Below are 20,892 nucleotides of genomic sequence, written 5' to 3' on the forward strand. Positions count from 1 at the left end.
AACGTCTGCAGACGTAGTATAACACTTAGCTGTCAAAAGTTTGAAACTTATGTTTAACTTCATCGTCTTGACGTAATCGTTGTGTCAACCCCGTGGAAGTTTAGCACCGAGAGAGGAAATTTTTTTCCATCAATAGTTTAGTATGCAATGTTCGATCGCACGGTTCCCTGTGATAGACAACAAGACACAGTCATTCGACATGTATGCCTTTGGGGTCGTTCAAATATTATGAGACTCCCAGACAGAAAATCAGTCGTTTTTTTACATTGATTCAATGTCTGAAGAGGTTAAATCAATGCTGCAAAAATGACGGGTTTTGTTGTCATATTATTGTTATGTTGTTTTGATATTATCTAGGTTGACGACTAAGCTCATGTGGGTGAGGATGAATAAAATTAAGAAATGGCGCCATGTGGTGTTAGAATAGCCCCTTGCTCTTGTTACTCCTTTTTAATAAGATGTTGATGTTTTTGTATTGAACGCCTGGTAAGTATGTAGTTAGTGCAATGTTAATTTTTAAATCTTGATTTCATAATTTCTGTGCTGCACACAACTTACTTAATTGATCCGCAATGCTCCAAGACCGACAGGATTGGTTTGAGACACAACTTGATTCTTTTAGGTTTGTAATTTAGAATTATCAAGTTTGCTTAAAACTGAAACAGTTGTCCTGCTCATATTGACATCAGTGTGGCGTCAAAGCGATACCATATTCGAGAAACTTCCGTGCTTGTTCAGTTTTGTATCAGTTTTTGCTGCGCCTTATAGCGAATAGAAACTGTTTAATTTTGTTCCGCTTCAAGCGCTATGGCGCACATTGATCGTCTTTCAGCCAATGCTTGTATGGATGTTTGACGGCTCGCTTCGTGCAATCATCTTGAAGCGCTAACTTTTTCACATGTGCCTTCTATCGATTTTAGCATCAATATCTCAGAGAGCAGAATCCGTCAGGTTTCCATTAATCCAACGTCTGAAGACGTTGAATCCATATACAAATGACGGATTTTACCCAAGTTATTAAATCCGTGGTCGTGTTTTATTGCATTTCAATGGAAGTAACACACCAGCCAAACGTTTTTATTTTACCTTTTTTTTTGTCGTATCCAGGCTTGCACCTAGTGGTTGAAGATTTAGAGTGGACGGGAAGGCAAGGAAGCCAATCTTCGTGTCCACCTTCAGGCATGCCTTTAAGTGTCCTGCCAGAAACACAGCTGCATGCTCTTGAGCGGTGTCGAACCGGCGCCCTTTCGATTGCCGTTCCAGAGCCCTCACCACTCGGCTATGCAGCCGACATTTTTACCTTTATTTGACATAAACTCAATCTTGATATCAGTTCCTAGAAATCAGCCGAATGCACCAGCGCTTAATTTATCGCATTAAAAGCTTTAATTTGAACTCGTTTCATTATCATGTTCTTTTGTTTATGTTGATCATTGACTTCTCTGTTGGCTTATCTACACGGTGTTGTGAAATAAATGGTAGGTGCGTTTTATATGTGACTGTCGTTATGAGGTTCACCTATGAAGATGCGACAGCGCAACAAAGGTGACGAACTTGTATTGAAGATTCAGGCACTGCTATAGCACCGTCTTCATTTATAGAACACGTTTGGGTTAGCCTACCAACAGACAGTTGTAGTGGAGCTCATTTCCAACTGATATGTTAAAATCTTGATATCACGAAATCCAAGAACTAAATCTTAAAGCGTCGGAAAAGTTTCTATTTTTGATGCTAATAAGAAAAGAGAAATTTTCTTTTCTCTTCCTTTGCATTAAAATGTATACAGCTTACCTTACGTCTAACAGGTCTACGCTTAGTCAGTTAGAAGGACATTTCTGAGTTCTGTCAAACCAATGCATGCTGGTTGAGCACAGAGATTTTTTTAAACAGTTCTCCAAAAGTGAATAAAAAAATAACAATAACCTCTCCTCAAGTACATGTAGCTCCACCCTCCACACAAAGCGGAATTTGTATGACTTTTGACTCTTTTTATTTCTTTAAAAAATAATGTCTAAAAAGACATTATTAAAAGTAACTGCGGACAGTGGCCATTGTTACCCCTTCATTGTCTTTGAATCTTAATTCTTCAAAATTTAGCAGTTTTACGACAATAGCTACGCAACGGAAAGGTTCTGCGTATCATACAAGGCAGCATAACAATAACTCAGGCCAATTACAGCGTTTCATATAAAGATACATGAAGTAACATTATGAAGAAAAGACGATGAAGCAGAAAAAATATAAATGCTGGGAATCAAAATACAATACAAACGTAATTTTTTTCAACAAGTAAGTAGAGTACTAGACAAAGCATTGGTTGCTACCGTCTGCGGCATTGCGGTTACGCAAAACATTGCTACAAAAATACAGTGCACCATTTGATGTTGTATTCACTCGATGGCAAAGTGTAGCCTAATGAGTGCGTGAAAGAGTTAGGCATGCTTTGTAAAATCCGCAGTTTCTTATGCTGGTGAGAGCCAATTCCGTAGCATTCCTTCTTATGCCAAGAAAATCTGTAGGACTGTAGCTGAGAGTGGTAGCCCATTTATGTTATAAGCATCTTGTGGGTGTTGCACCATCTGCATTGCTTTAAAATCGGCCTACAAATGCCAAAGTATTGTATACTCATTTTCATTTGATATGGCGGGAAACATTTTAAGCTATACAGTAGGTAAAGTTTTAACAACGAGTGTACTGTACACACTATACAGTTGCATCGCTACATTATGCATTTGGTATTGTTGGGCTGGTGAAGTTTGGCACTGTAACCGCTTTTAGCCATTGCGACACGTAGTCCGAACATAGCTTCATCAATTTTTCGTCGCGTTTCTGCGTAAATATTGCGAAACCGAGCTCGATAAGTTTCCGCCGTTTCTCGAAAACGTCTCATCAGTTCCTCGGCTTCTTCACGATCTTTCCGCTTTTGCGACTTGTTTGCCCTTCGTGGCCACGTACCATGGTAAAAGGCTTGATCTTGATTCTCACCGTTTAATGGAGCAACTCGATCTAATGCACCAACAGGTGCATGCTGATCATCTTTCCATGCAATGGTTCTCTTTGCGGGAACCGGATCGGAATTTAGTTGAAGTGACGACTCGAAATGCACAAGTGAAGTAGCGTCAGTAGTGTCAATGTCCACTTGCTTCATATCACCCTCAACGGATAGTCGGCCTTCTTTGGTAACTGTGTTGCTTAGTTCTTGATCATGGCCCGGCAGCAGGTGTTTCGTTTCGTTTTCGATCCATTCGCTACCCTCTTCTATTGACCTTTCACCTTCGGAGGCAACACTCAAGTTGATTTTGGAGTCGCGAATGCTTTCGACGCTGAGTACTGACGTGCTCTCTTCCTCAAATGCATTTACCGAAGATAGCACCGATGATTTTTCTATTGAAGCGCTTGAAGATCTAGAGCTGCTGTCATAGTTGTGATCCATTTCAAACGAATTCCGGTAACAAGATTGCAATGGTGTCGGTATGCATGGATGGGTTTCTTTAGACGACACCGAAGACTTGTTATCATAGGTCGTGTTGTTTGCTTCTTCTGCATGCAAATCAAAGTCTATTTCCGCATCAACTGTTGCGATCGATTCTGTTTTTTCGCCAAATGAACAAAACCCGGTGTCTACCATGGACGAAGATTCCGAATCAAAATCGGTGTTTTCATTCGAACAGGTTTCAACTTTTTCCATAACATAAATAGGGTTTTCAAGTTCAGCATTTTCAAAATCGCTAGTTTCTTCAACATTCAGAGGTTCGTCAAGTGCAACCACTTCTTTACTTTTAAGATTACCAGTAATTTGCACAGGTTTGAAGTGAGTCTCTTTATGTAAACTTTGAAATGGAGCTGTATTGACTCCTGGCTTGGTTAAATTACTTGCCTCTACTGCTTGTTTTTCCTTTCGGAAAGGCCTAACATAATATAATTTCTCCATCGCATGCTCTTTATTAGCACTTTTCTGTGAAGTGTCAGCTTCTTTGACATCAGGAGGAGAAGTATTAAAGGTAGAAATTTCAGCGTCTTCTGAGTCTAATGCTTCTTCGAATATCAGACTCGGTACGCCATCTCGATTCTCAGGAATAACTGTTTCGTTAACTTCTATGTCATGGTCAGAAGTGCTGCTTGAATTAGAACGCGAGCCGATGCTTTGATGTTGTGGAAGATTCACTACTCGAAATGGCTTGTAAAATGGGGTCGGAAGAAGTACTTCTGAAAGAGGGCGTTGCCGTTTTGCATTTTCTCTCGCAAAGTTTGAACTTGGCAGACTTTCTGATGATTTCTTTCGAAATTTAACTTCAGTGAATTCTTTAGCTGAAAATGTATAAAGATAAAAATTTTGCTATGAGTATAATGTTTATTAACCACAAAAATAGCACTAACAAAACGTGATGAGATCTGTAACCTTTACTTTTCTTAAACTAGTGAAATTGACACTTAACTATTCCCTTCGATAACACTGCAAGTTGGTTTTATGAGTACCGTACCCTGCCAAACATTTAGGCCATAAGCAGAATTAAGGTTGAAATCTAGACAAATTTAATTGCAGCATTGTAATTGTTGATTTGTATCCAAAAGCTGTAATTTTGTCGCTTGAAACCCCGGAAAATTAATATGCAAAATAGGCTACAAAACTTTTATTGCAAAGATTAGAATATTAGGTTATTTTCAATATTGATTAAGGCCGAACATATTTTCTCGCTCTGGACAATTTTTTCCATAAAATTGAAAATCCTCTGCATAGCTAAAAGATGACACTCTGATAGTCTGGTTGTAGATTTGTTTTTATGTCAGTATTACAGCAAATAAACATGTCCACATTTAAATTATCACCTTTTAACTTGAAATTTAAGCATAACCAACACGACAAAAAATAAAATAAACGATGGCTTTTGTTTTACACGTTTTATAATTCCCATATATTTAACTTGTCTTTTCATTGCAAAAGCAGTTTACAAAAGTAATCAACACATTTTAATCAACAAAATACAATCAAAGTTTGTCCAAACTTTACCTATGTTCGCAGCTTACCTTTAGTTTCTGTTCCCTTTTTTTCTGTTGCTGCAGTTTCCGCTACTTCATTTTTTGTCGTCATTGCATCAGTCTCAGTGATTCGCTGCAAACCTGTCGTATCACTGAAAGTTTCAGTTGTATACTTTCTTGGGGCCTGAACGCCTTGGAATACTTTCAAGTTTGACTGAAATTCGCTCCACGATTTAGGTCTTGAAAAGTACGTTGTTCCACCCATGGAACTATCTTTCTTGGATTCAGCATTTTCGTTTGTCTTTTTTCTCCGTAAGACAACAGTTCTGTCCATATTTTCTTACACAAAGAGAAATCTGTTTTAAATTATGATAGCTATAAATTTAGCTTGTCAGCATTAATCTAATGCAGCCTATCTCACTATGGCTATATCTGGAAATGTAATACAAGTTATAAGTTGATCATTAATTTTCTGTTCCAACTTTTCTCTTTCAACTGGCATAGCCTACGCCCAGTAAGCAGTTGAGGAATTTTCATTTCACGCTGTTGCTCTTGGCATGCACTTCACATACAACGAAGCGATCAAAAGTACACAGATCAGCTCATCAGCAATGAGTTGTGTTGATGTTTGCGTCGATCACACATTTTAATCTTTAATTTATTGACCACAAAACTACAACCAGAGATGATGACTGTTAGAACGTGATTGACTTGTCTAAAAAACACCCTAAGAGCTTAACTGAGCGTTCGAAAAAAACTACTAAGCCACCAGCATTTTGTGTAAAAAAGAGGCAGGTGTCACTGGTGTACCAACATTGCAATCATACCATGTAATTCATTTTAAATTATTGTACAGTACAACCAAAACTATACAACTTTTAACCAAAAAAAGTAACGTTGTTTCCACTAACTCCATTATCTGATTTCTGATAGGTCCCATTAATGCCACATTCATAGTTTGAGGCAAAGGATAAACAGATGCAACGCCCGACCAGCCGACCTCACACGACAATTTTGAGACTCCAAGTTTCGCACCTTAATAATTTAACAAAGCTCGTTTCTCTGCCAATGTGTATGACTCACTTGAATACCTGTTCGAGTTCCATCGTTTTATTAATTTTTGAATTGAAATTGATTTGACTTCTGGAATCTAAATATCCCTTTAGTATTTTGTGCCTACGCCACTGGCCTGTGTTGCTTCTTGCGCAAGTAATAAAGATAAGTTGAGGTAGTGATGTGTTCTTACGTTTCATATGACGCAAAAATTGTAAAACAAAGTCAACAGTGGTTAAAAAAAAACTGAGCAGTGATAATGAAGCGACAATGAATAGAGATCGTCGCAATGACAAAGTTTTTCTTTTTATTCTTTGCACTGAACTTTCACGAAATATTCTTCTCACAATTTCAAAAAAGTATTCTTTACGAAACGGATGAATCCCAGATAGCAGATTTGTCTTTTACTTACAGTACATTGAATCAACATCTGCCGATTTAAATGTAAAACCAAAGTGAAAAGATTGGTTTACTAGCAGAGGGTGGACCGTGGTTGATTAGCCTAAACATTTGCATAAATGATTGCAAGTTTACGAACAACAAACGTTGAAATTTTTTGATAATTTCAGAAGTTCTTATGCGAATTGATTTGGTTAGTTCTGGCTGTTGGCAACGTTTTCACTCCAGAAGATGAAATGCTTTATTCAGTCCATTCCAGGCACATTCTTTCATCAGGTGAATAAACAAAGTTCTCTCGAAGTTTTAATAAGACTACGGTATTGATTTACAAAATAGACGGATTAAATATAGCTAAGTAAAGCGATCACCAATACTTGAGAGGTCAATTAGAATTCAAACTTCAAGGTGAAAATTTTCTGCAATGGCATAACAATAAAATAACGTGTTTGATTTCTTTTGATGTTGAAACGGCGTTGCGTTTACAAATTGGGCAATTAGCGAAAGCTTTCGAGTATAAAACCATAAAATTTCCCAGCAGGTTGTGCGACTTAAGCTATACTTTGAAAGGTAATAAAAATGTCAAAGCTATACACGGCTTAAACTTGAACACTAATACCATATTATCATTTGAGCAATCAGTCATTAATCGATTTGAGCATAACTTTTTAGCCTGTAGCGTAGCTGCAAGCAGTCTGAATTCTCGTTTCGATTTTAATCAATGATGTTTTTCTGTTATCATATTTCACGCCAACAAAATATTACACAGACTTCAATAAGTAGGATAGTAGAGCAAGTGAGAAGTAACATTTAAGTAAAAACGAAACTATAAAGCAACCCAGCAAGCAAGCTTTCATGCATGGGGAAACAAAGCACACTCGGCTTTTCTCGGTTACAGCATTCCAGAGAAATCAGTCGACCACATCATTCTGATCTACACAATAACATCCCTACATGGCGATAGACGTTTCTCTTTGCTTGCACGAAGAGTTTTTCTGTCACCAGTTGAGCGACGATGGCACAAATTAGTGGCATCAATGCAACAAAACTGCATTTGCTATTATCAAACATTAAGTTGTAACGTCAAGAACATTTGTGCAGTGATAAAGCAATGCCAACCACTGTCAGAACAAAAACAGCGACGTTTACAAAGGCCATTTGTAAAAATGGCGGAATCTAAATTATGTCGAATTGTCGAGCCACTCCGTTATTGTTGTTTTTAAGAGGCGTATAAAGTCAAGTTGCAAAGCATGTCGGACTGCCTGCAATTACTGTACCAAGAAAGAAAAAAATTGTCGTTTTAGCGTAGGTAAAATGATATTGAAATTCTGACGTTAAAATAATGCAAAAACGGCAATTTTGTATACTGAGTATTACGCGTGAAAGGTTGATTTATTGTCAAACGTGAAAATGATAGGTTGCTATCACCAAAGCTTTGGAACAAAACAATTTTTTAGAATGTGTTCCAGCTGCTCACATCACTGAGCTACGAACAAACCAGTCCAGCCCTAGACAGCAAAGCAAACATTTTTTTCATTATTCAACGTTCGCAGACGTTTAATCAATGCAAAAACAATTGATTCGCGTCTGGGTCATTGATTTAGACATAAAAAATTATCCTAAAAAAACAGCAATTGTCCTAAACCGCTTTTGAATCATTTTACATCAACTGACAGCCATTCAACGTCATTTTTCAAAGTCCAAATCGCTGCTATTTTCAAGTCACAGCATGCATAGTTTGTTGCCGCTGCAGTCAATCGGGTTTGAAGCAGATGTAAGCAACTTTCGCGTACGTTTGCAAAATTGCAAGCAATACAAACAAAAATATTTATGCTATCAGACAAGCACAGCCAAAATTGTCCTAACAACTTGTGTCTAACATTTCGTTCATAATCATCAACGCACATGTATTTTTGCATTAATTTGTTGTTAATGTCGTATTAGTTTTAATCTTATATTAAGATTAAAACAGTGCTATAACATTGTCCGAAAGGATTTACAAAACAAAAACATTTTGAAACATTGAATTCGAAACCAATCTAAAGCAAATATTTTTACGTCAAAACGAAATGTTTCAATCAAACAGTCTCATTCCAAGAATAAGATGCTTTAACAAGATTTTGCTCATAAAAAAACCTGTGTTTGAACTTTTGAAGCACCAACCAAAACCACTGCAAAGTGACTATCATTCTCATGTGGCAATGCCAACACCTCACGCTATGGCTGCTCTATTCTTGTTTAAACAAACTAACTTTATGCGGCTGCAATTTTGCTCTGTGAAGGAGTACAACAATGGCTGGTAGTCGTAAAGCTCCTATTTTACAGCTACCGACCTATCGTTTTCGCAATGCTAAAATCCCATCACATCTTAGTTGCATAATGCAATTTTTCATTGGTTCTGAGTCAGGCCTAACGTTCACAACAGAAGTTATTATACTACTTCTATCTGCATTCTGCACTGAAGAAAGTTGATTGTCCACCGACTGCTCGCTCTTTTGACATCTGTAATTTGATAATTGGAAAGAGACTACAACAATAAATAGTCATCAATAGAAATTTCATTGCTTTAAATGACCTTTCCAGACCTCTACGTTTTCGCTTTATTTTATTTAATTGCAGTAGCCTAGTTAACTGTAAATAGAAATGAACTCAATTTCGAATTGAAACAAAGTTACTCGTGCCTTGATTTGTATTACTTGATAATTAAATCTAGGTAGCAGAGTTGCCTATAACCTACTATGCCCACCAAGATTCGAAAGAATGTAGCTTACACTCACGACACCACAGAACAGAGCCTACTGACTACTGTTCTGTCTACTGAAGGAAAAGAAACAAGCTTTGAACTGTGTCAAACCTTCTGGTCAAACTATCTACATCGACAACTTTAGCGTCTCAATTGCTTGAACTACGATAACTCACTGCTTGATGGTTTGCTACAGTCTATTCTTGATATTGTCAAACCAAGACAATTTTATAGTTGTCTAAAACTCATTTGTGGTCCGTTTTTCATGGAAACACCAACAAATGTTGAGAACGAAGACACTTTGCGGTTTTCGTTTCCATCCTCCACTGACGCGTATCAATCTGTTTATTGTTCAATGCTCAGCCCTGCATGGTAGAAGGCACCTAAACAGAACTAGCTACCAAAGTCGGCGGTGCAGAAATCTCTTAACATAATATAACCCATGGTGATATAACCTCCGTCTTTGAATGCGTGAGGTGTGTCTGGATATCTTCTTTTTCATTTGTTGCGTAAGTGGAGTCTTAAAAAAGTTTGAGAGCTATCCCACAGCATATTAGGCTATATTCAAATAAATAACGTTTTTGTGAGATCGACTTTTATAATTACAAGCTGTCCTGTACTTTTTCATTTGTAACGAAAAGATATAGCAGCCTACTAAGCCTTTTCACAGAAAACCTATCAACTTGCACTGATGTAAAAAGTTAGACCTTACAAACACGATGATTAAGTAATAAAAACGTCAATCGAGTTGTTTTATATGTGACCGTTTGATACCCCTTAGGCATTCTACGACTCAAAGGAAGATGTGTGAAATAACTGTCTATGAAAAGCGTTGAATGATTTATGTCGTTTGTCACTGCTACAAATTAACCTTTTGTATTAATTTCGGTGAAAAAATTTCCCATTGTCAACACTTTTGTATATGATAATATTTGTTACTGACAAATTCAAACATATTGTTTGTTGGATTTCCGTTTGTGAAAATACCTACCTTGTTTTAAACCCAAAATTGTGCCTTTTATTTCAAATTAATGTGGTCCCAAGAAAGCGTTGTTTCGTAGCACCAATAGTAGGCTCTGAAACATTAGAAGTTTGGGCGTGTTGTTTGTGTTGCGAGATCCTGCTGTGGATTATTTTTATGAACTCGCTCAGTCAATCCGGTTAAACTGAGTCTTTTTGTGGTACAGTCAGATCTGCAAACAGACCGTGAGCAATCAGTCCCATGAATCAGTTTACAGAAGCATGGTGTAATTTCAGAAAATACTAATATAAATTAAAAACACAAGTTTAGTTTTATTACCATCAACATAATTAATGATTTTCGCAGAAGGAAAACAATTTCAGGGTGTTAGCAAGTTTCAGCAAATAATTATCATTTTTCTAACGTTGTTTTGTTTGAAAAAAAGATTTCAGAATAAGCTGTAACCTTGATGCTCAAACAGCGGCGCATCATTCCAAAAAGCCACAGTTGACCGCAAGCTTTTATCAAATTGATGAAAAAAGCAAGTGGGTAAGCCTGTAAAGCTCTACACGTCATCTGAAAAGAAACTGCGGAAGCGGATCACAATGTCGTCAGTTAAGTAAAATAAAAAACACAAGATTCACGGCAAAACGGTCCACAACACCATCTGTCTGGACTAAATATATTTGCCATTTGGTCAACTTTTTTATGGAAAAAGCGCCGCTCTAAGCATTGATTTTTCTTTAGCAATATTTACCCTAGTCGTAATCAGCCATTTTCAGGTCAGATTTGCGACATTTGGTTGGTTTTGGTACGTAAGCTAGTCAATATTTTAATCTTTAGTAAATTTACTCCTCTATAGATGAAATCTCCCCTGGTTGAGAACTCTTGCTGCTTAATAAAAGCTTGAAAATCTTGGTTTTGTGATGATAAGCAATAATTAGTCTACAAGGCAAATATAGCATATCATGCTAGTTTTTTTTAAATTGCAAACGAAAATTACTTTCTGGATGTTTGCTTCTCTGTAGACGGAACCGTCGTGTGACAAGTAGCCTAAGTTGTGTAGCAGCCTCAGTGTCACAAGTTAGGCAACCCGAAAATACCCTGGATTTTGCAAACCTATAGGCTATCTCCAAGCTTGCCACAAAGCGGCTATAAATTGTTAGAATACAAGTTCATTTTGCTTCAAAGTTTATAAGTTAACTCAGCTATTATTGCACTTTGCAGCAAGCAATGAGAAGTTTTGTTTGGAACCACAATATATTTCGAAGCTGAAAAACGAAAGACGATCTCAGAACCCACGTGTTTGCTTTTGAAATTATTTTCACACTCAGAAAACTTTATACGCCTGTTGCATGACCTGAAAAGAAGTGACGAGCAAAACTTGTTTGCAGACGATTGTTGAACACGAACAATGGCATTTTTTAGATTTTAAGTAAATTAAATCTCTCTTTAAGGTAAATAAATAAATAAATAAATAGTAAAATACTCCAAAAAATAGTCTGATAAGATAAAGGTAATCGTGTCGTGTTCAAAGCGCTCTTCTTTCAAAGCGCTCTTCTTTGAATGAAATAGCCCTGATCAGCGCATACGTCTCAATGCGAACATAAGCCTCACCAAAGCATATGCTGGATTTCCAACTTTATTGTATACAAATCGGCCACATTTTTTAAAGAATCGCAGGCTAAGGGAACGTTCAAATATTACGTAACGCTTTTTTTCCGAATTTTCGACCCCCCTCCCCCCCCCCTTCCCCTATGTAACGCCAACGTAACGCTTTTTTCAATCTCCCCTCCCCCATGTAACGCTTTTTCACTACGAATTCAGCACAAAAAACTACCATTCCGTACTCGAAAGCGTTACGTAACGTTTTGCTTGAGCCCCCTCCCCCCCGATGTGACGCTAACGTAACGCTGTGCATAAACCCCCCCTCCCCCTCGAAGGCGTTACGTAATATTTGAACGTTCCCTAATGCCTTTGGTAGATTTTTTTAAGATGTTACGTTATTTTGCGTAGACTTGGTGCATAGTTTTTAAATGCATAACTTATGGATCGTACGTGCTTCAAAAGTTATGCACCTTTTGGTGTATTTCATTTCAACTCAACTTGTTCAGTTTGTGCTTTTCAGTCCGGACTGTCGTTACATAGTGCATAGTCAGATTTATCTTACAATTTTCATTTTATGTATATTGAAGATTTAAGTAATGCCTGATGAAGACACACGTGCGTGTCGAATACGTTTGAGTTGATTTTTTTTTAAATTATGTTATATCTCTGTGTAATACAACATCCGGGACCAACATGTTAATAAAGTTGCTTCGTTTTGTTTGTCTATGGTTTAATAAAGCAAACTCTCTCTACCAAAGCTTTCTCAAAAGCAATAGGTTACTAATTTTTACGGGGAAGGATGATGATTGGACGATCGTTGGTAACGTTGGAAGGGTAGGTCGTTGGAAGGGTAGAGGACCCACTCACCGAAGCTTTATATCTACTAAGCGAAAAAATCTGCACCACGTCAGTATGTGGAAAATTCGTTCAACAGGATTTGGCTCCAATTAGCGGCTAGATCCAGTATCCGTAGATACTACAAGCGGGGACAGCTGTATGAACAAATCACTCTGGAATTTTTTTATATTTGCACATACTCAACAATATTCAGCGGGCTAGCAAAAAATCGAACATTGGTAATTCGAAAATGCATAGTTTACTTGCAATTCGTGCAGCAGAGAACTTTTATGAATACATATTTCACTTATAGCTTAGACAGGGATTTGTAAACAATATACCTAATGAGAGTATAAGTTGTTATAACGCTACCATTCAATCACATCATTATAATAACTTATTGCACAAAACATAGGCATAGCCTATTACAAATCATAAAATATTTACCAATCGTTGTTATAAAATGTCATCAAATATACGCAGTTAAAAAATAAAGCAGGTTTAAAGTAGCCTATATGTTTCAGTTAAGAATTCTATAGCAAGACGGTCGATTCGCATTTAGTCATAGATTTGCTTTACTGTTAAGCAACAAGCATTTGCTGTGTTAATAATTTTTCAATTGGACACTAGATATGGGAGGAATTCTCAACGCAGCTTTCAGAGTTTGCTCAGCAAAGATTCCAGAAAATTCACGTTGATAAAGAAAGTTTGGACTCCCCCAAAATACAGAGCTAGTCGGAGGTTGTACAAAGATTGGATAACTGATGTGAGGAGGAGGTCCTTGTATTTTGTATCGCTGAAATCCATCCAAGCATTGGCTTTCCGGATATCTTAAGATATTTTTCTCAAAATCTAGTGTGTTAGTGTCGTGCAGACGAAGGTAGTTGCCCTGCATTGGTGGAGGTTTTAACATAAGCGGACGCAGAGGGAACCTCATTAAGTGTAAATTGGCTGGAAGAGGAGGCGGAGGAACAGATACGTTAGTTCCCGGTGGAATAATCAAATGAGCCGGAAGGTGATTTAATAGCTTCAGCTTTTCAGATAACGTTGGGGTCCATTGCGGTGCTGCATTGGTTGGATTCTTTTGCTTTTCATCCATATTCTCAGTCGAGCAATCGAAAGGTGAGTTCTTAGAATTTCGGTTCCTCCTAGCTTTACGTTTCTCTCTCATATACGAATACGAATGCTTTGGGGGATGAGAACGTTGTTTTTCGACAAGCTAAAAAAAAAGAAATAATTTTTTTTTAATCCAGAAGACGGTTAAGATGCTGTGCCCATTACACAGGTCACAATGATTGTGTGTTAGCAAATTTATTGGTTACAATGTTTCAAAGTGTGGCTTTTCAAGTCTTTAAAAGAAAATATGATGCCCAGGCTGCCATACAAACATTAGACTGCAACTATATTTAGATAAATGTTAAAATAAAAATGGTTTTGTTTTTACATTTTTAGATCTCCGAAAACGTTTAGCATTTTCAAATTCATTTTGTTGCATAGTAGCCTCCGGCAAATATCTACTCTAAAGCGATTCATTTTAAACAGCTGCCAGCAGTAGACATTTTAACAGAAACACAATTTAGACTTTCTTCAAATTGTAACAACATCTAAGGTCTCTGCTTATTGAAACGAGCACCTGAGTCAACTGAAATCGAAACACATATTCGTGCCAGCCGCAACGACTGCATCAAGCTAGCAAACAAAACATCTTTGCAGCTAATTGGACGGGTCATAAATGCAAATGAAATACCACCAGACTCCGTTCGACACTTGTCCCATCAGCCTGACCCTACCCAGACAGGTGTAGGAGTGATTCAACCGTTTTCGTATGGGCGTCAAGCTTTTCCGCTTAACCATGTAGCGATGGGAGTGTATTTTTTCTTTCTGTGAATGGTGTTGAAAAACAGACCGCAGATCAGATAATCAACGATTGCACTATCTTCAATCCACCTAACGGAGTGGAGGATCTGCGTGGATTGTATGATGAAACGAAAGACTAACTGCAGCCTACCAGTGTAGACCAGGACATCGTGAACCCCGAGTGGTAAAAGAATAGACTCTCTGCTCTAAAATTTGAAACAAAGAAGAAAAAGGAAATAGTCCTATTCTGCTAAACTAAGAATGCACACTGTTTACAGCAAGCTGTTTGACTTGGACGAACACAATTGAAACGTTATTTTCTCTAGTTTTGCTTGCTGAGAATATCTATAAGTTTCATATGAATGCAATATTTCGGATTTTAATTGAAATTTTATTTTTTTGAAATTGGAATGACAAGCTAACTTCCAAAACTTTAAACATCCAACTTCAAAAATTCAATTTTAATTCGATTGCAAAGCGTACATCCTAAACAGGAAGCTTTATGCTAATAGAAAAAAATCTGTATAAAAAAAAGATCAAAAAAATTTGTCAAAACTTCTGAGAGTTAGCCTCACCTGCTTCGACACTTTTTGCATTTTAATTTTTATATATTTTTTTTCGCTTTTTTTACAATTTTTGTTTTTACGAAACTATTGGGTCAGCCAAAACTTTTTGAGATCCGCCACTGAACAGCAGTAGGTAATAATTAATTATTTGCAATTAGACTCCTTAAATTTTTAAGGTGATTAGGTCTATTATTATTTAAGTGTTTAGTGATTATGATTACTCAAAAGTTTAAAGCAATAACAATCTAAGCATCTGTTGTTTTTTGGATTAATAGAGTTTCGTTAATTCATCTGTAACGTAAGCTGCAGCACACAAAAACGAAGTCCACATTTAGACTGTAACCCAGCTAAAAAATAATTTACTTTTAGCCTGGTTGAAATGGTGCATAGCCTACTGCTTACTTTCGTTGCATCGGATAACCCAAGGTCTTCCATAACAAAAGTGGTGTTTTTATTTCTGAAAGATTTTCCATAAAATTGTATAAGTTTTACTGCAAAGTGACCTTGCGTGTTTCATCACAATGTGCATTGTATCATTACGTCATTTTAATACCAAACTGGGTAAAAACAGTGCTTTCCGAATAAATGGAGGTTTCAAGCAGGAGGTTTCAATCATTCCTGTGCCAAATTTGTAAAAACTTTTGTTGAAATAAGCGTAAGAAATTCTGTAGCCACTGAGCAAATAGCATGGGTGAAAAACATACAAGCAAAAATGTAAAGGTACTCCCCTCCCGTAAACCAGTGCTCTTCATCCTTTTTCCTTATGGTGCACCTTTAAAATTTTTGTGACAAACTCATGCACCCTATTTATTTAAAAGGTAAACCGAAGTGAATCGCGGTATGAAAATCGTCTTGCAAAGAGACTACGCTATACGAAACACGCGAACAAAATTGAGGAAGTTATATTTAATAACTTATTTGTTGTTGCATATTATAAACCAAGAACTCAAACCAAGAAATGCCCTCCCTTTCAATTGCTTCCCTCATCAATGCATGTGATTGAATTTCTTTTTAGAGATTTAATTTCACACTTATATAAAAATACTTACGCATAAAGACGTTGTTGGCACCATAGGCGTAGCCAGGGGGGGGCGAACGGGGCCATGGCCCCCCCCAAATTTTCAAAGTTTGGATTCCGAAGTTGAACCCTTTGTTGAAAATATAATATAATTTGTGTAAATTTATATTGTTTTCCAAGACATCTGGCTATTATTAACACCCCCCAGGACTTGTTTTAGACACACAGAAAGACACCAATAAATTTTGCAAATCGTAAATCGCGCAAAGTTTATGCGATTTACGCTTCTTTTAACTAATCTGTGGAAGCAATTTCAGAATCGCTTACTCTGTAGGGTTTTTGTGTAGCTGAGTTTTTTGTGTTCTCTAATTTTAGCCGCAGTTTTTGCCCGTTTGTGTGTAGATAAGAGCTACCTTTAATAAGTTAATAGCTGTTTATCTGCTAATAAGTTTCATACAAATATTACCCTGAAAGTGTTTCCAGAAAGCGTTATAATCCATTATTTAACCCTTTCCTTCCCGAATTATTTTCCCGTGGCGGGAAAATTTTTCTAAAGCTCACATGGGGGTAGTAATGACTTAAAAAAAAAAAAAATAAAAAATTTTTTTTTTGTTTGTTTATTTTATTTTGTGTTGCCGAACGGCAACGCTGGGAAGGAAAGGTTTAAGTGTAATTTTGCAAAAATTTTCCGGGGGAGCATGCCCCCGGACCTCCCTAAAATACGCGTGTCTTCGGCACGCTCTAACCCCCACCAGCTTTAGTGCTTCCCTTGCTTAACCCACCAGGATGCGCCACTGCACATCAGGTGGCGATGTCTTAAATCAAACATTTTGTCGTTCTCTTCAATTCATCAAATATTTGGCCCCCCTCAAAAAATTTTTCTGGCTACGCCACTGGTTGGCACTCTGTATTCTAGCGCGTTTGAAAGTACACTTGATAGATAGTCAGTGTATAGTGTCTCTTTAAATACTGCCATCATGCCAAAATCTGACCGGAGATCAGTCAAACCTTCGAGTTCTGTAGTAGGCCAAACTTATCATGAACAAAAGATTGTAATAAAAGAAATCATTTTTAGTAAGATAATTTTCGTACCTGACGCGTTTATGACGCAAAATAAAATGATATTCAAAAGTAGATATTAGGCCTACGTGTGACATTCCGTTCACCATTTAGTTTCCACAATTTTCTTGCAAAAACTTAGGGCATCAATAACTGAGAGCAGTTGATCTTAAAAATTCATGTTCTTTTATGTTGCGCATGTGTTAATTTTAAGGTTCACTCTCTCCCCGCTCTGCCATTACGGTATTAAAGTTTCTTGTTGTTTGATAGCCTAACGTTAATTTTATAGTTTCAAAAGTTGCCCGCGATAGTTTTTGTTTGGAAATTGAATTTTATTTTGCATGTTTGGTTGGTTACAGCAACATGGTTCTGTGTTTTGCCATGTTAGACAGGTAGTCACTACCTGACCTAGCCCCAGGGCCGGATTTAGCTGATGGGGGCCCGGGGCACTTTTAGATCGGGGCGCCCCCGTGCAAAAAAATTTTTCGCGCCGTAGGCGCGAAAACCCACCTCTACGTGACTACGTCTACAGTAACATTAGTCCAGTACTGCACAGCATTTTTCAGAACTTCAAAGGCTGAAAGAAAGAAAATATAACACAAAATCACATTTTTTTCCACGCAGGGGGCCCTTCAAAATTCGGGGGGCCCGGGGCACCTGCAACCTCTGCCCCTCTTAAATCCGGGCCTGCCTAGCCCCCTGAACAAGTCAGTCGTGTCTGATTGATGAAACGTCGGAATAAGCAGATTACATCTCATACGTCTTGTGATAGTTCAGCTTAGTTTGCACCAAAAGAACGTATAGGCAGGGATGGAGGAACCACGTGGGCCTGGGCCCACCTACTTTATTTTCGAGGTGAGCCTGGCCCACCCACTTTTGAAAACCAAATTTCTTTTAAAAGGTGGCGAAAATGGCAAATCAGAGATGGAGTTCCAAAAAAAAAGGTCTTCACTCATCTGATACACACTAGTTTGATTATCTTTGATAGCTCAATGATGAAATCCAATCTTCAAACTTTTCTGTTGAGTCCATTATTGATGTGCAGCACGTGTGGGTGTGGTTGCGTGTGACTGGTGGAGCAATCTATCAATCAATACCGTATAATTATTCTTTATGGTTAAAACAGTGATAATTATGGTTAGAACAGTATAATTATGGTTAGAACAGTGATATCATTACATATGCACGATTGCACGTGCTGTATAATGCTGCATATTATTACTCCCATGTGGGATTATAACTGTGTGTGTGTTGTTGCCTTTTTATTTGTGTGTAGCCTACGTCGCCACATTTTGTACAGCGCTATGGAGCAATTCAACAATTTTGTAAATTTTTTGACCAAATCCGGCCCAAAATGGAAAATTTTGCCTGTTGGCACGAAAGGCAATTGTGAAAACGCAATGTGTAAACCAGGGGTCGGCAACCTTTTTCTAACAGCGGGCCAAAGCCAAACTTTACAGGGTCTTGGCTGGCCGTAGCCATCAATTTTGATAGATCCAGAGGCATGATTTCAAGGCGTTGACGTAGCCTAATGCCTTCAGAATATCGGCTATAGTAATATCCTTGACGGGAATCAGCTGAACAAATTCTTAAACATCAAAAATCTTAGTTTATTGCACGCACAAATGCTGCCAGCTCAGCTGCAGGCTTATCTGTCGTGTTTGTGCTCTCATCTATTGCCATTGCGAAGAACTGTATATATACAATAACTTTTTGCTAGATGTATACGTTCTCCGATATCTCTTTTTTTCGTCGAATTACAGTTCCTGTTGAAAGACTTAGGCCTATATCTGAAAAGTAGTTTTTTTTTTCTCTGGACATATGTTTTCAATAACATCCATCTTACACCTTTTCCCAAATTCTCCTGGTGTAAACGATTTAAAATATTAGAAATGCAACAATGTTATGGAAGGTCTGGGGGACGAAGCCCCCCAGAAGTTGGATTGACTTTGATTGCTGCGCCTCTGGGCCCACCTACTTTTAAAATGGTTCCTCCATCCCTGCGTATAGGTCTATCAGGTTATTAGATTAATCAGGTTGGTGCATTTTTTATTGTTCCGTATCCGCCCCGATAGCTCAATTGGTTAGCGCGTTACTTCTAGAATGAAGTAGCTTCAAGATCGTGCGGCGCTGGTTCGACTCTCGGGGTGTGCGCTTGAGCAACGCACGTTAAGGACTGCTCTCCATTCAGCGGCATCTAATGGATGGTTTGAAACTTCACTCTGTCAACCTCGATGACCGGGCCTGCGTCAGTGATTCAAAGCCTCTACAAGTATGCGAAACTGCCAGGATTAAGCTCTGCAAGAAGCTTTCCCAGTCCGAGGATAAAGATTCAATCAATTGTTGGTCACAACCATCTATCCAAGTGGCGTAGCCAAGAGGGGGGAGGTTTGGGGGTTACAACCCCCCCTTTGGCACGCGTGGGACGTCACGATATTGAGACTGGTGCTTTCAGTCTAAAACAAATTGCCTAATTTTAAACAAAACTGCATTAAAAGAGCGAGTTTTGCCAATACCAAACATCTCAGCCAGGAATTAGCAACAAGAAAACATAGAGACTTAGCTTTATTTCCGAAAAATGCCGAAGAAAACATAATCTTATCCTTTTGCTATGCCACCAGACAGCACCATTTTACAGGAATATTCATACCCACATTTTTGTTGAAAATGCTCTCAGAATGCACCAAATTTAAAGTAATTTTTCAAAATTTTCTGGTGGAGGCCCCCCAGACCCCCCGCCGCTTGGTTGGCAAAACCCCCCCCCTTTCAAAATTACTAGCTACGCTACTGTCGGAAAACTTTGCTTTACCAATCAGGGTTACTGGCCCTGCGTCAAAGCCTTGCTGTTCATAATCATGAGAGAAACCAAGGGCTATAGCCTAATCGAAAGGGTGGCCATTCTGCCATTAACGGTATGCCTTGTGTCTTATAAAAGACAACGGCAACATGCTCTTGAGCGGTGACCCGGTGCCCTTTCGAGCCAGGGCTCTCTCCACTCGGCTGTACAGCAGGTTCTTAAAAACAGAAACAACTGTAAAAATCACTATGTTTTGGTCCTTGTAGACTGGATCACGGATCGAACTTGAATGCTGAGAATCAGAAGCGAATGAACGGATGAAAGAAGATAGCGATGTAAAGCTTAATTTTGTTTTATTGATGACATTTCTTGCAAATTACTTACTAACTTGCTGTTTTGTTCTACCTTAGTTCGATTTCTGTCGTCTGTTGTATCGCATCTGTGATCGCAGTGTTATGTATGTTATCGCAATAGGCTCAAATAAAACATGATTTCTGTGTGGGTTTTACTATTAAGCCTACGTTGAACAATTTCGATATTTGTATAAAAAAATGTTGAATATAATTAAGCAAGGCCGCTTGTTATTTTTATTCAACAACTCATTTTGTAAGAGTTTTGCACGTTCAGTTCTTGTTGTTTGAATCATACGATGTCGCTTTCTTTACCTCCGGATATGTTGTTTGTCGACACCTTATAAATGTAGCCTATAGCTAACTGTACAATGTACATGCTCAGTGATAGTTTTGACATTTGAAAGCATTATACATGTATTCTGTAATTCGGTATGACCGTGATGCAAAATAAATGCATTCATCACACTATGTTTTACTTTGCCTAATTACTTAGGTAATTTTTGTTTCCTCACTTGCTGCACTTCCGATATTAACTTTCTTCTTTCTAACTGGAGTTCCTGAATCTCTCCTCCAAGATCTTATCTCCATTCCTTTGGTTTCTTATTTCGTTTCGAAACGAAATATCATTTTTTCACAAACTTAAATATCAATTTATAAACCCAGTGAC

General features: G+C 37.9%; 2 protein-coding genes across 2 annotated transcripts; both read right to left on the reverse strand.

The window, feature by feature from the left end:
• Positions 1-1,870: 1,870 nt before the first annotated feature.
• LOC145784524 (uncharacterized) lies at positions 1,871-5,402 on the reverse strand. The gene is made up of 2 exons (XM_082596361.1): positions 5,026-5,402; positions 1,871-4,308 (listed from the first exon to the last, which is right to left on the reverse strand). Exons 1-2 carry the CDS (start codon positions 5,309-5,311, stop codon positions 2,720-2,722), a joined length of 1,875 nt encoding a protein of 624 aa, XP_082452487.1. The 5' UTR covers positions 5,312-5,402; the 3' UTR covers positions 1,871-2,719.
• A 7,350-nt stretch (positions 5,403-12,752) lies between these two features.
• Positions 12,753-15,451, reverse strand: LOC145784771 (uncharacterized). The gene is made up of 2 exons (XM_082596620.1): positions 15,401-15,451; positions 12,753-13,794 (listed from the first exon to the last, which is right to left on the reverse strand). The coding sequence occupies exons 1-2, from the start codon at positions 15,431-15,433 to the stop codon at positions 13,180-13,182; spliced, it is 648 nt and encodes a 215-aa protein (XP_082452746.1). The 5' UTR covers positions 15,434-15,451; the 3' UTR covers positions 12,753-13,179.
• Between the last annotated feature and the right edge of the window lie 5,441 nt (positions 15,452-20,892).

Source organism: Aplidium turbinatum, chromosome 15, assembly GCF_918807975.1.
Source record: "Aplidium turbinatum chromosome 15, kaAplTurb1.1, whole genome shotgun sequence".
NCBI lineage: Eukaryota > Metazoa > Chordata > Ascidiacea > Aplousobranchia > Polyclinidae > Aplidium > Aplidium turbinatum.

What these genes read in the sequence shown, in the direction of transcription:
- LOC145784524 (XM_082596361.1), bottom strand. Translation starts at nt 5,311, where the DNA reads ATGGACAGAACTGTTGTCTTACGGAGAAAAAAGACAAACGAAAATGCT. An exon ending in AAAGGGAACAGAAACTAAAG is followed by an intron (nt 4,309 to 5,025) that starts GTAAGCTGCGAA and finishes ATACATTTTCAG; the next exon opens with CTAAAGAATTCACTGAAGTT.
- LOC145784771 (XM_082596620.1), bottom strand. Translation starts at nt 15,433, where the DNA reads ATGGAAGACCTTGGGTTATCCGATGCAACGAAA. An exon ending in GGTTATCCGATGCAACGAAA is followed by an intron (nt 13,795 to 15,400) that starts GTAAGCAGTAGG and finishes CTTTTTTTTTAG; the next exon opens with CTTGTCGAAAAACAACGTTC.